Source organism: Myotis brandtii, unplaced genomic scaffold, assembly GCF_000412655.1.
Source record: "Myotis brandtii unplaced genomic scaffold, ASM41265v1 scaffold709, whole genome shotgun sequence".
Taxonomy (NCBI): Eukaryota; Metazoa; Chordata; class Mammalia; order Chiroptera; family Vespertilionidae; genus Myotis; species Myotis brandtii.
In genome coordinates this window covers 479,869-494,896 of record NW_005370782.1, presented here as the reverse complement: position 1 = coordinate 494,896, position 15,028 = coordinate 479,869, and the positions used below count along the sequence as shown (strand labels likewise).

Sequence of the window (15,028 nt, the reverse complement as noted above, 5' to 3'; positions counted from 1 at the left end):
AATTACATAAATATTTTAAAATATTTGCATCACTTAGAAATAAGGAAGTGAAAAGTTTCCCAAGACATGCTGTTAGATGGAAAAAATAAAAGGAATGGGAAAAGGAAACCAGCAGATACAATATAGCACAGTAAGACTCTGGAACTAGACTAACAGGGTTTGAATACTGATTTTGTCACTTACTGGCTGTATGAAGGGGAAGTTTGTTTTTTAAAACTATTTTATACATAGGTGCTCTCATTTGTAAAATGGAAGTCAAAATAACACTTACCTCATAGGGCCATTGTAAGTATCAAACAAGTCATTATACATAAAACAATTGTAAAAGTACCTGCTACAAAGTCAACACTAAACTAGTGCTTGTTTATTTATATACAAAATAACCTAATTTATGCTGAATATACAGTGATACACAATATAAAACAATTTTCTTTGAGCTTAGATATGTATGCAAGCACACAGAAAAGGTCTGAGATCATAAATGTCAAACTGATACCAATGTATAATTATGAGCATTAAAGGGAATCTTTTATTTTGTTTGCGTATTTTACATATAGAATATAATTCATACATTATTTTGTGATTAAATTTTAAATACTTTTGGTCCATCCATTAAATACCACTATAAAAATGTTAGTGTTGATTACATTCATTAACTCATTGACATAGAAAACTGTTTACACACACATCACTAAGTACAAACAAGCAGATCAAAGTTAGTATTAACTGTATGAATATGAACACATTTAGTAAAATTATGTGTTTGTATTTGTGTATGGAATGTTAATGTTAATACCTAATCTGGTTAGGTGATTTTGATATAGAGTCTTTGTATATAGATACACATATACATAATTATACATATATATATTTTTTTAAAAACCACTCTAAGAGCTACTTTATTGTGAAAAAAGAAAGCAACAGTGAGGCTATCTAATTATACCACATGCAACATCCTGCCTTCAAAATACATATGTTGAGAGCACAGCCAACTACTACTGATGAAAGGAATACTTTAGAAAGGTTACGAATGTACTTACCCGCCAAATGCCTGGAGCGCAGAGAATTTGGAAGCATCCAAATCATTGCCACTTACTATTCGAGCCTTAAATAAAACATGAGGGGGAAAAAAGAAAGAAAGAAAAGAAAACAGACTTTTAGCATACAGTAACTGCATAGAGGGGAATTGGGGACATGGGTCAACTGCACTAGACACATAACACCTGGTATGACAAATGCTAAGCAGGGTCAGCTCCAAGTCAAAGCTACATGTTTTTGTGAGTGGAGGTTTTGAAATGAGCTGTCAGCATTTAAACAAAGGCACTGGCAGAGTCCAGGAAAGTAAATCATATTACAAATACCGTTTGCCCTTAAAACTCAGTATATGCAGTGAAGACCATGGGTCAGTCCAGGAGATCATGATTAGCCAGACTTAAGAACAGATGCTGAGTTTGACCGTAGCAGACCCCTAGGTTGGCAAGTGTAAGCTAAAGAAGCGCAGCTGGCAAGGTGTAACCTCTTCAGAAATGCAACATATCGGGGGGCACACTTAAAGGACAACCAAAGGATGGAAAGCTGTGATAACATGCACATTTCACAACTAAAACAGAGGAACCAAAACAGGTCTAATATGTCACAAACAAACATGTACAAAAGACAAGATCCCTCAGCAGGGAAGAAAATGCATGATTTAAAACCTTTTCATCCACAGAACTGCTATCTGAAAGAGAATCAGGAAAAGAAGGGATACATGTTAGATGGAGTACTTTTCAAGAAATCACTTAAGCATGCACATGAACCAAGTGTTACTATGTTACATTATTTAAAATCATAAATGAACAGAATTTCAAGGTTGAACTCCAAGGGGAGATCTCGGCTAGTAGGTCCTCATAATTTCAAAGAGTTGAAAAATGTGCCAGAATGCTTGAAAAGTATCACAGGGTGATCGGGATTTAATGAAAGACAATGTGTCATACAAAGTAAAGAACACAGTTGAAGAATCAGAAGTCCTAGGCTCCGGCTGAGGTTCTGCCACTTACTAAGCACACTGGGCACACCACCAAATTCTCTAGAGTCTATACCTAACTTTAAAAAGGCCCCTGATACGATTCCTATTTGCTTCCAAACTTTGCTGAGAGGGTCAACTGAGATCCATATATTGAAAAGTAAACCTCAGACAACTAGATTAATTGAGGATATTTTACTAAGGGGTTATTTATTTATGGATTCTCATACCAGAGAACCTAAGAGCTACAAGAGTAATTAAATACATTCCATTTTGTAAATAAGAAAACTGATGCCAGGAGGGGGTAAGTGATTTGATTAAGATCACAAGGCTAGTAAAGGGCAAAAGTGGGACACAAATCCAAGGCCCCTGATCCCCCATATGCTGCCCTTTAGGTCCAAGGTTTCAGGTGTGTTGAACAGAACAGAGAGGGTTGGCTGGTCCACACTTCTCCAGTGAAATTTTAGATAAACCACAAGGTCAACATTTTTCAGTTTCAATAGTTCAAGGGCCCAAGTAGAGAACTATACACTAATAATTTTTTTTTTTTTAGAACTCAAGTCTAAATCTTCCAGGCTCATTATGGCATGATCCAATTCCACCTTACAGAGTATTATTGCTCCTAAACTTATTAATTCAGCTTCACTTATTACCATAAAGCTGAAACTACTTCTCTATGAATACAAGTTGACAGAAAGATGGAGCCAGAGTGACCTTGGGTACATGTAGTCCAAACCCCTCATTTTTCTAGATGAACGACAGAGAGATAAAGATTTATCCAAGGTCACAGAGTTCAGTGATGACTTTTATTGATGAAAATCTGAAATGTATTTGTTTTCTTGAATCATTAAGTATAGAATAATTAGTGTAGCTAAATAATTTTGTTCAACTTTTAGAGATTTTAGAATATCTCAGGGTTATATCTTTGAAGACAAAACAACATAAGCACAATATAAAGTAATACTAGACCACTCTTATTTATGGCCATAAATATTTTAAAATACTAAATAAAATATCAAAAATAAAATTCATCACTATTTCTGAAAAAGAATTATCATACCATATAGATTTTATTTCAAGCATGACTTAAAATCATGGAATAACTAATGTAATAGGGCATATCAACTGGTCAGAAAATATATATCTGCATTTCAGTAGATCCCAAAAAGTCATTTGATAAATGACTTGTGATTTTTAAAAAATATAATTGGAATGAGTTTTTTTTAAGTTTAATATGTTTTTTAAAAATAAAAGTTATTAGAGTCATCAACTTCGTGTGAAATATTAGGGCATTCCCATTATTATTAAAAACAAAACAAAAATACCTACTACCATTAATTTAACAGATTTTTGGAAATTCTGACCAACATATTAAAACATGAAATAGAAAAAACACAATATAAGTATTAAAAGACAGGATACAATGTTGTTGTTATTTTCAGGAATTACAATTTTAAATCCAGAAAACAAACAAAACCCTGGTCAGCTATTAGGGTTACTAAAATAGTTATAAAAGTGAATATATATAACCAGTTCATAAACAAAATAAAACAATAATAGTATGTTATTTACCACATACTATCAGCAACTAGCTTGAAAAAACAATGACATGAGATATGATTTCAAATATTCAATATTTGACATCTCCCACTGAAAACTGATTTCTATTCCCAATAACTGGTTTCTATATCAACCATCTCACTAAAATAAGGATAATCCAAATAAAGTCACCAATTATTTTTCAGCATCTGATTCTAATCATACATTCTAGTTCTTTCATTCAATGATTAATTCAATGTTTTATTCATTCACTGAACACATTTTTATTATCAACCAACCCTTTTTGTTCATTTCCACTCTTTTCTTGTCTACCTGTGATATTTCCCCCTTGAAAACTTTCTAAAATACAGGCACGTTCACATATCTTCCCTTTTTAAAACCCATCAATGTTATCCAATGCCCACATGAGAGAAAATCAGATTTGTGTATACTGCTGGCGGATGGCTCGTCAGACCTCATTCACAAACTACCTATACTTTTGTCCCAGTTAAATTCTTGCCCTCTCATCTTTATGCCATGCTCTTTGATACCTGTGTGCCTTTGCATTTTCAGTTTCCTTTCCTAAAACAGATGCTCCTCCTTTTCAGCTAGCTAATTGCCAGTCAGCCTCCAAAACATAGTTAAAGCATAACCCCTCTGTACACTGTGCATTCTTCCTCTTGGTTAATTCTTACCCTTTGCCAGTTTTCTTATCTGCAATCCACCTAGATACAAGCTCCTCGGTTATATTAATGATCTTTTCTTAACTTCTACTACATTTCTGAAATATAGATGACCAATAACTGTTTGCTAACACTGAATGAACAACTTTAAATAAGGCACATGACTTCATGGAAGTATCGAAAAATCTGAATCAAGGAAACATTTCATCTTTCTGTACAGGGAGGAAGAATTATCTTCAAACAGATTTATAGATTTAAGAATTAAAAGCATAATGATAAGTTGTTGCAACTTGGAATTATCCTAATTTCAAGTGTAACTGAATTACTAAGTAAAAAATCTAAGGCTTTTTCAAATTAGAATTGTGAGGAGAGCATATACAAATATTAAAAATTCATAAAAGCTAAAACTTTATGGACCCGGCAAATAATAGATTAAAAGCTCAGTGAAACACAAAATATAGCTTTGTAATAAACCTTTATACTTAAGAATTCAATGAATAAGAAAGGACATAAGTTATTAAAGAGAAAGAGAAGCACTAGTCAATAAATGATGCTTAGATCATAGGTTATGTATCTGTAATATTCATTTGTATCTTTATCTCACACACATCCCATGAAGTTCCAGATGTATTAAAAAATTAAATACAAAATAAAGTAAGAAAAGCAAGTAAAACTAGAAAAGAATATTAACCCTATGGAATGAGAAGGTATGCTTTAAACTTAGAGGTAAAAAAGTGATACCAAAAGAAGTTTGATAAATTTGTTATATTCCTTCATTACTTTTGTATATGAAACAATAAAAAATAAAAACATGTATTTGCTAATATGTTCAGCATATAAAAAGAACATACATGTCGATAAAAATGACAATACTCCAATAAATAGATGCTTAGGAATGTGACTAGATAATTCACAAATTAGAAGGCAACAAGAGTAAATAAGCACAAAAAAATATCCAATTTATAAAAGAATATCTAATCATGATTATAAAATTAACAGACTTGAATAATGATACTACAAATAATTCCCAAGGCTGTTGATAGTATAATGAACTTGACATTATGATGCATGGTTGATGACAAAGAAAATGATAATAAAATAGTCATGAACTTTTGGTGATGTCTAGTGATTGTTTTGATGAGGAAATTCCTGTTTTGGAAGTTGATGCTAAAGGAATTATTTTTCTTATGGATTGAATTATGTCCCCCAACCCCCTGGACCTCGGAATGGGGCTTAGTTAAGATGAGATCTTACTGGAGTAGCCTGGTCCCCAATCCAATATGACAGGTGTCCTTAGAAAAGGGAGAAATTTGGAGATAAATGTACACACAGAAAAATATTAGGTAAAGATTGGAATTATGCTGCCACAAGCCAAGGAACTATCTACTGGAAGCTCTGAGAAAGCCCTGGACAGATCCTTCCCTAAAATGTTCAGAGGGAACATTTCCCTGTCAATATGCCTTGATCTGACTTCTGGACTCCAGAACTGTGAGACAATACATTTCTGTTATTCTATGTCACTCAATTTATGGTACCTTGTTACATCATCCCTAGAAAAATAATATAATTTTAAATACTGAAAATAAATGTATGTGTAAAGATCTGTATTGTTTCATAATTTACAATAACATATTGGAAAAAGGTATACGTGAACAAGTATAGACATGGATTTAAAATTATGCTCTATGGTCTTGATGTAATAATTTGCAACTATTAAAATAAATAGATTTAAAAGACTATCAAAAATGTTAAAAATATTTATGGTGTATATACATCTATTATACATGATACATATACATATACCCAATACACACACAGGATGGCTTTATTCTCTAATAAATTGCCTTTTATTCTACATTAGTTGTTTTATTTAGTCAAATTCTGGCTAAACCTCTGAAATGGCATACAGAATACTTTCTATAATGCTGCTCCCAATGCTCTTTGTCTTAGAAGTCATATCATCTCACAAGGTCATTTTGTAGTTCAATTACTTAATATCATTAATATAGGACCATAGTATCTCTATCTACTTTATAGTGAAACCTCCTCTATAAATGGGATTAAAATTAGTTAATTTTTTTTAAACTTAGAAAATAGGAGGTGAACATCACTATTCAACCATGCTGCATGAGAACCTACAAAGCTAAAACTCTAACCTTATAGAATTTCACACCATATACATGCATCTCCTGAGTATTAAACCTATCAGAGGTTCTTGTGTTTATATCCCTGAGAAATAAATTTAAATGTGCTTTAAGATAACATATGACTTCTTTAGCTCTTAGTTTATCACCATATATGAGCGAAATAAGAAAGTTTGAGCAGATTATATCTAAAGCTCCTAGCTCTAAATGCTATGATTTTGTATATATGATGAATTTCAGTATAACAAAAAATATTTGCTAATTACCACCAAAAGTAAATGTCTTAAAGTAATACCTAATGCCTAAATTTGAGATATTTCACAATTTTCTAAGATAAAAGTAAAAATTGTGTTCCTTCTCTTGTTTTTTTTTCATTATATAACATACTTTTTGAAGGAAATTTGGGTGGAAGAGATCTTGACGTTTGTAAAGATTGATTTCTATACTCATGTATTTTAGCAATTTTTCTTAAACTTCTTTGCTCTAAAGTCCTTCAGTGATAATATAAATCTTACACTGGGGATAATATTGCTCACTAGCTGCTTTGAAGATAGGTTTGGTTTATCAAAATACATGTGACTTTTTTTTTCTTTTCTCCAGTTTCTCAGGTGTTCAAATGTTTTCATTATGTAAGTCATAGTGAGCTAGTTCGATTCATCATAGAAACAGACTTTTAAAGTATGTATAGTATGCCTGAAAGTCATGAGATGGGGGCTGCAAACAGCTCAGAGGAAAGCCTATAATATAATCAGAGGGTTGCTGAGTTGCCATTAACCTTTAGTTATTTTTTAACGTTAATTTTTATTTTTTTCTTTATTAAGGTATTACATATGTGTCCTTATTCCCCCATTGCCCCCTACAGCCCCCAGCTCGTGCCCTCAACCCCCTAGTGTCTGTGTCCATTGGTTATGCTTATATGAATGCATACAAGTCCTTTGGCTGATCTCTCCCCCTTCCTCTCACCCTCCCCTGCCTTCCCTCTGAGGTTTGAGGGTCTGATCGATGCTTCTCTGTCTTTGTATCTATTTTTGTTCATCAGTTTATGTTGTTCATTATATTCCACAAATGAGTGAGATCATGTGATATTTATCTTTCTTTGGCTGACTTATTTCACTTAGCATAATGCTCTCCAGGTCATTAAAATGTCCATACTACCCAAAGCAATCTATAGATTCAATGCATTCCCTATTAAAATACCAATGGCATATTTCACAGACCTAGAATGAACACTCCAAAAATTCATGTGGAACGAATAGCTCTAGCAATCCTAAGAAAGAAGAACAAAGTGGGAGGGATCTCAATAGCAGATATCAAACTATATTACAAATCCACTGTTCTCAAAACTGCCTGGTACTGGCACAAGAACAGACATATATACCAACAGAATAGGATAGAGAACCCAGAAATTGACCCAAACCACTATGCTCAATTAATATTTGACAAAGGAGGCAAGAGCATACAATGGAGTCAAGACAGTCTCTGAAATAAATGGTGTTGGGAAAATTGGACAGATACATGCAAAAAGAGATGAAATTAGACCCCCAATTTACACCATACACAAAAATAAACTCAAAATGGATAAAGGATGTAAACATAAGACAGGAAACCATAAAAATCGTAGAGGAATCCACAGGCAGCAAAATCGCAGACATATGCTGAAGCAATACCTCCACTGATACAGCTCTTAGGGCAATGGAAACTAAAGAGAAAATAAACAAATGGGACTACATCAAAATAAAAAGCTTCTGCACAGTAAAAGAAACCATCAGAAAAACAACAAGAAAGCCCAGTGCATGTGAGAACATATTTGCCAATGTTATCTCCGATAAGGTTTTAATCTCCAAAATTTACAGGGAGCTCATACAACTTAACCAAAGGAAGATAAACAATCCAATCAAAAAATGGGCAATGGACCTAAATAGATACTTTTCCAAAGAGGACATACAGAAGGCCAAGAGACATATGAAAACATACTCAAAGTCACTAATCATCCGAGAGATGCAAATCAAAACGACAATGAGGTACCACCTCACACCTGTCAGAATGGCTATCATCAATTAATGACAAGTGCTAGAGAGGATATGGAGAAAAAGGAACCCTTGTGCACTGCTGGTGGGAACTCAGATTGGTGCAGCCACTGTGGAGAACAGTATGGAGTTTCCTCAAAGAACTAAATATGAATGCCCATTTGACCCAGTGATCCCACTTCTAGGAATATATCCCAAGAAACTAGAAACACCAATCAGAAAGGATATATGCACCCCTCTGTTCATAGCAGCACAATTTACCATAGCTAAGATTTGGAAACAGCCTAAGTGCCCATCAGCAGATGAGTGGATTAGAAAACTGTGGTACATCTACACAGTGGAATACTATGCTGTTGTAAAAAGGAAGGAACACCATTAACCTTTAGAGTATACCTACTAAGTGCTAAATATTGTGCAAAGTCCTTTATTGCTTCTTTTATTGAATCATCTCAACTGTCTTGAGAGGTATTAATATTTGTTACATGCTGCCAGTCAGAGAAAGCACTTTGGCATTTCTCACATTTCAGTCCATTCTGGTAATGGGTGGGTGCTGAGTGAGAGACTAATGCTAGTGTAATGCATATTTCACTCAGTTTTTTGTTCAATTCTATGCTAGGGGTTACCTGAAAAATTGAATCAAAATAACAGTTGCTATCCTACCTAATAAAGAGGGAATATGCTAATTGACCCTCACACTGTCACAAAGATGACGGCGCTCACAGACAATAGGAGGGAATATGCTAATTGACCCTCACACTGTCACAAAGATGACGGCGCTCACAGACAATAGGAGGGAATATGCTAATTGACTGCCACACCCTCAAAGATGGTGGTGCCCACAGCCACAAGATGGCAGCACCCAGTCCCTTCAGCCCTACTCCACATGCCTGCCTCTGGAGACCCCCGGTCCCTTTGGCCCCACAGCCGCCCAGGGCCAGCCCAGGGCACATGCAAGCCTTGGATGGCAGTTGCCCAGCCGCCAAGGATTGGCCGAGGCTTGTGCTGCCGGCAGTGGCAGCAGCAGAGGTGTGATGGGGCATCACCTTCCCCTAATCGCTGGGTCACCTCCTGCCCCGAGGGCTCCCGGACTGTGAGAGGGGGCAGGCCGGGCTAAGGGACCCCCCTTCCAGTGCATGAATTTTCATGCACCAGGCCTCTAGTATGTTTTAAATATGAGAGCACAGATCTCTTAATTCTACAGCCAGAAAGGATGTTGGTTTTGAAAAAAAATCATGTGGAAGATGATTTATGAGTGGGTGTTTGTCAGGTGAATGAAAGAATTCTTGGCAGAGGGAAAAGAACTTATCTAGTCATTGAAGCCTGACAGAGTATAGAGTATTAGGAACTGAAACATGGAATTGTGATAGTAAAGAATTTTAAGAAATGAAAGGTGAATGGAGTTCATAGCATTAAAGTCATTATATAATCTATTAAGGAATTTAAAAACACTATAATAGCAATGTGAAATCACAGACTGTTTTCAAGCAACACAGTGACATGTAACATAATCAGAATTTTATTTTCTGTTTTTGAAAATTCAAGCCAGTCTTCTGAATAATAAAGCAGAATAAGATATGAAAGTATTCTGTGTTCTGGTTCACCTAGACCACAATTCCATACATATGCACAAATTCTAGGTAACAATTTTTAAACTTTAAAACATATCCAAGCTCATTAAAAAAGCAAATATAATCCCCCAATCACTACAAATGAAGTGGCAACTCAAAACTAATAGAGAATAAAGTAAATGCCAAAAATGAATTGGAAAGAGTTATTGGAAAAATTCATTCATTCAGCAAACACTAAGCAAGTGCCCCAGAGTGCAAAGGGGTAAGAATATAACATTTGAAAATAAAGATAAATATCACTATTTTTCATGGAACTTTAATAGTAAGTCCACATCACAAAATATGTGCACAGGAAAAGGTAAAACTATTATTAGAGCTACCTGGATAGAGCATGAGTCAATACAGTGTAAATACAATCACAATATAAATTCATGAGATAAAAATTATCTATGAGCATGAGAAAAAACAAGAAAATTTTCCATCCATCTAGAGACATAAATGAAAAACATTTACAGATGAAAAATGGAACTTCAGGCCTGTACCAAGTGTGGGTTCAGGATTCACATCAAACTTAAATACATTTATTCTTTTCACATAAAATACTATTAAAAATGATGATGCAGGAGGCAGGTCCAAGATGGTGGCATAGGAAAACCCTGAACTCATGCTCTCCCAGACATACTAAATACATAGTTACATATCAAGTAATTCCTTCTGAAGAACAACTGAGAGCTGGTTGAACAACTTCTGCACAACAAACAGGAGAGCACATAAAGAAAGGTAGGAGAGATAGAGAAGCAGTAACCATGGAAACCCTTCCTCAAGGGAACAATCAGTAGTAGGAAGGAATATCACTGAGGGGCTGAGTACAGACTCAACTGTCTTGGGGCACAATGATAGTGATGTAAAGAGCACCTAGGCTATGCATGGGGAAAAATCATTTAATCACTCTAAGACCTTTGCCAAACAGATGGGGAACTGCGGGAACACAGAATTTGTTAAAACTCTCCAGGATCAGGGGTGCCAAAAAGCACAATTGTTTATGTTCCCCTTACACCTAGATAGCATCATTGGAGCTAAGGCCAGGAGCTGTAGCCAACCTGAAAGTCCACCACAGTGCATCCTGGACTACCTTGGCTAGTGTCTGCACCAGCCCAAGCCAGGTGTTCCACCAGGGTGCCACAGGAGCCATATTCCTTGGGCCAGCTCCCCCCCCCCATATGCCCTCCAGATCTAGCAACCCCTAAGCCATGTAGCCTGAGAAACCCTGGTGGGTGCCTTGCCCCAACTCCAGCCAGGACATCATGGGTGCTTCATGTGACTGCTTTGGTACTAGCCAGCTTGTCAAAGCCATCCAGCCCATATAGTCTACAGAGAAGCCGGTCTTATACTAGGCCACTCCTTCAAGATTGGGAGAGGTAGCTATTTGTTTAACTCATAGAAACAAAATGAGGAGACAAAAGAATATTTTCCAAATGAAAGACAAGAAAATACCCTATAAAGAAATGGAGGTAAGTAACCAAGAAGCTTGGGAGATGAATAAAAAAACACAGTGAGAATAATAAAGAATTAGAAAAAATAAAATAAAAAGAACCAATTAGAGCTGAAGTATACAATAACTGAAATTTAAAAAACAAAACAAAACAAAATACTTAAAGAATCAACAGCAGTTTAAATAATATAGAAAAATTAGATTAGTGACCTCAAAGACAGAATAGTGAAAAACAACCCAATCAGAACAGCAAAAAATAAAAAAGAATTTTTTAAAAAGTTTAAGGAACCTCCAGGACAATATCAGGCATACTAACATTTATATTATAAAGGTTGCAGAAAGAGAAGAGAGAGAGAAAGGGGCAGAAAACATATTTTAAGAAATAATAACTGAAAACTTGGAGAAGAGCACAGGCATCCAGGTCCAGAAAGCACAAAGTCACAAATAAGATGAACCCAAAGAGATCCACATCAAGACATATAATTAAAATGCCAAAAGTTAAAGACAAAGAAAGAATCTTGAAGGCTTCAAGAGGAAAACAACTAGTCACTTACAAAGGCTCTATCTGTACATATGTAAATATATACTACAGGCCTGGTGCACAAAATTCGTGTGGAAGGGAGGTCCCTAAGCCTGGCCTGCACCCTCTCCAATCTGGGACTCCTTGGGGGATGTCTGGCTGCCAGTTTAGGCCCTATCCCATAGGACATCCCTCTCATAATCCGGGACCACTGGTTCCTAACTGCTCGCCTGCCTGCCTGTCTGATCGCCCCTAACCCCTCTGCCTGCCTACCTGATCACCCCTAATTGCTTCTGCCTGCCAACCTGATCGCCCCTACCTTGCCCCCCTGCCAGCCTGATTGACCCTAATTTGCCCCCCTGCCAGTGTGATTGACCCTAACTTGCCCCCATGCCAGCCTGATCAACCCTACCTTTGCCCCCCTGCCAGCCTGATTGACCCTAATTTGCCCCCTGCCAGTGTGTTTGACCCTAACTTGCTCCCCTACCAGCCTGATCGCCCCTAGCTGCCTCTGCCTCGGCCCCTGGCCTAAGCTGCAGTCTGACCAAATGACAGGTCACCATGAGGTGCATGGAGCACCTCTCAGGCCCTCTCCCACAGCCCACAGGCTTCGATCGCAGCAAGGCTAGTGGCCAGAGGGCAGGTGGCAGTGGGCTTGAGGCTGTGAAGGTCCCAGGCTCAGGCAGCCATGGGCAGCTGTGAAGGGCCAAGGCGTGGCTGCAAAGGGCCAGGCTCAGGCAGCTGCAGTCTGACCTCCCTCTGCAGGAGGAGACCTGGCAGATCAGGGGAAGGCGCGGCCCCCATTACCCTGCTGCTGCTGCTGCCACTGCCGGCCTGAGCCTAGGCCCTTCGCAGCTGTGTCTCGGCCCTTCGCAGCTGCCCATGGCTGCCTGAGCCTGGGACCTTCACAGCCTCAAGCCTGCCGCGGCCGCCCTCCAGCCATCAGCCTTGCTGCAATCTAAGCCTGTGGGCCATCAGGGAGGGCCCAAGAGGTGCTCCATGCACCTCATGGTGACCAGTCATTTGGTCATTTTGGTCATTGCCTTTGGTCATCCCTCATGGCCCGCCTGCCAGCCTGGTCGCCCCACGCAGCCTGCCTATTTGGTTGTCCGTCTGTTTGTTTCCATTGTGATGGCCCCTGGCTCTTTATATATATATCCATATATAGGCCTAAGAAACCATTATGAACAGTGAACCAAACAACCGGTCAACTGGTCGCTATGATGCGCACTGACCACCAGGGGGCAGGTGCTCAACGCAGGAGCTGCCCCCTGGTGGTCAGTGTGCTCCCACAGCTAACCTCCCATAGCCAGCCAATCTCTCACAGCCTGCCAACCTCCCATAGTCCCTCCCCCCAGCTAGCCAGCCAACCTTTGCAGTTCCTTTTTCAGGACTGGGCGAGACATCCCCGATCGCCGGCCAGGCTGAAGGACTCCACCCATGCATGAATTTGTGCACTGGGCCTCTAGTATTCTATAAGGCTCTCAGCAGATTTGTCAGCAGAAATTTTTAGACCAGAGGGGGTGGCAGGATCTATTTAAAGTGTTTAAATAAAGAAATCTACAATTTAAAATACTCTACCCAGCATGGTTATTATTCAGAATTGGAAAAGGAGATAAGTGCTTCCCAGACAAACAAAAACTAAAGAGTTCATCAGCACAAAAACAGCTTTACCAAATCCATTAACATTTCTTTTTTTAATTGGAAAAGAAAGGTCATAACCAGTAATAAGAAACTATATGAAAAAAAAATCTCTTGTAAAGGCAAAGTATATAGTAGAGGTAGTAGATCAGCCACTTAAAAGCTAGTATGAAGGTTAAAAGACAATAGTGGCAAAGTCAACTATATCTATTTTAAATAGTTAGGGGATAAAAAACAAAAATTTATAAAGATGATGTCAAAAACAAAGTGTGGAAGGAGTGAATAAAAATGTAGTGCTTTTAGCCCTAGCTGATTTGGCTCAGTGGATAGAGTGTTAGTTTGCAGGCTGAAGGGTCCTAGGTTCAATTCCAGTCAAGGGCACGTACCTCGGTTGCAGGCTCCAGGGTGAGTGCAGGAGGCAACCAATGGATGTTTCTCTCACATTGATATTTCTCTCTGTCTTTCCCTCTCTCTTCCACTCTCTCTAAAAATAAATGGAAAATACCCTCAGGTGAGGATAAAAAATGATGTTGATTAACAAACAGATAAATAATAAAATAAATTTTAAAAAATGTAGTGCTTTTAGAATGCATTCCAACTTAAAAGCTTACCAACTTAAAATAGATTACTATACATATAGGTTGATATTTATGAATCTCCTAGCAACCACAAATCAAAAACTAATAAAAGATACAAAAGAAATCAAGAGAAAGGAACCCAAATATAACACTGAGGAAAGTCATCAATGTACAAGAAAAGAGAACAAGAGATGAAACAGAGAGCTAAAAAAAAAAATTAAAATGGCAATAAGTAAATACATATTAACAGTTACTTTAAATGTAAATGGACTAAATGTTCAAATAAAAAAGATATTGGGTGGCTGAATGAATAAAAAAACAAAGACCCTTCTATTAGTATATGCTGCCTACAAAAGTCTCCTATTAGATATAAAGACACACAGAGACTAAGAGTAAAGAGATTTAAATAATATTCCCTGAAAACTGAAATGAAATAAGAAAGTTGGGGTAGCAATACCCATATCAGAAAAAAAAAAAGACTAAAAAAAAGACTGTTAAAATACACAAAGGACATTGCATCATGATAAAGGGGTTAATACAAGAAGAGGATATCCTATCTAATAAAAGACAAAAAGGGTAATTGACCGTACATTTGCTACGCTTCCCATTGGCTAATTTGCATACTGCAGGCAGGGCTGGCCAGCGCCAAACACCATCCGGGCCCCGTGTGTGGCCCTGGGCGGCCGGGCTTAGGCGGCGCAATCACTTCACCTAAGCTCCGCCCCCAGCTGGGACCCCTGTGTGTCGCCTTAGCCCTGTGCACCTAAGCCCTGCCCCCAGCCGGGACCCCCGTGTGCCGCCTAAGCCCCGCTGCCAGCTGGGACCCCATGG

The 15,028-nt window shown here is 37.6% G+C and overlaps 1 protein-coding gene across 1 annotated transcript in view; it reads right to left on the bottom strand.

The window, feature by feature from the left end:
- Positions 1–15,028, bottom strand: part of UNC13C (unc-13 homolog C (C. elegans)) — a 557,952-nt gene that overhangs the window by 412,783 nt on the left and 130,141 nt on the right. Inside the window, exons 3-4 of the mRNA XM_005882381.2 lie at positions 1,698–1,720; positions 1,041–1,105 (exon numbers count right to left, since the gene is read on the bottom strand). Of these exons, the coding sequence (XP_005882443.1) occupies positions 1,041–1,105; positions 1,698–1,720 (88 nt within the window). The remainder of the gene's footprint in view (positions 1–1,040; positions 1,106–1,697; positions 1,721–15,028) is intronic.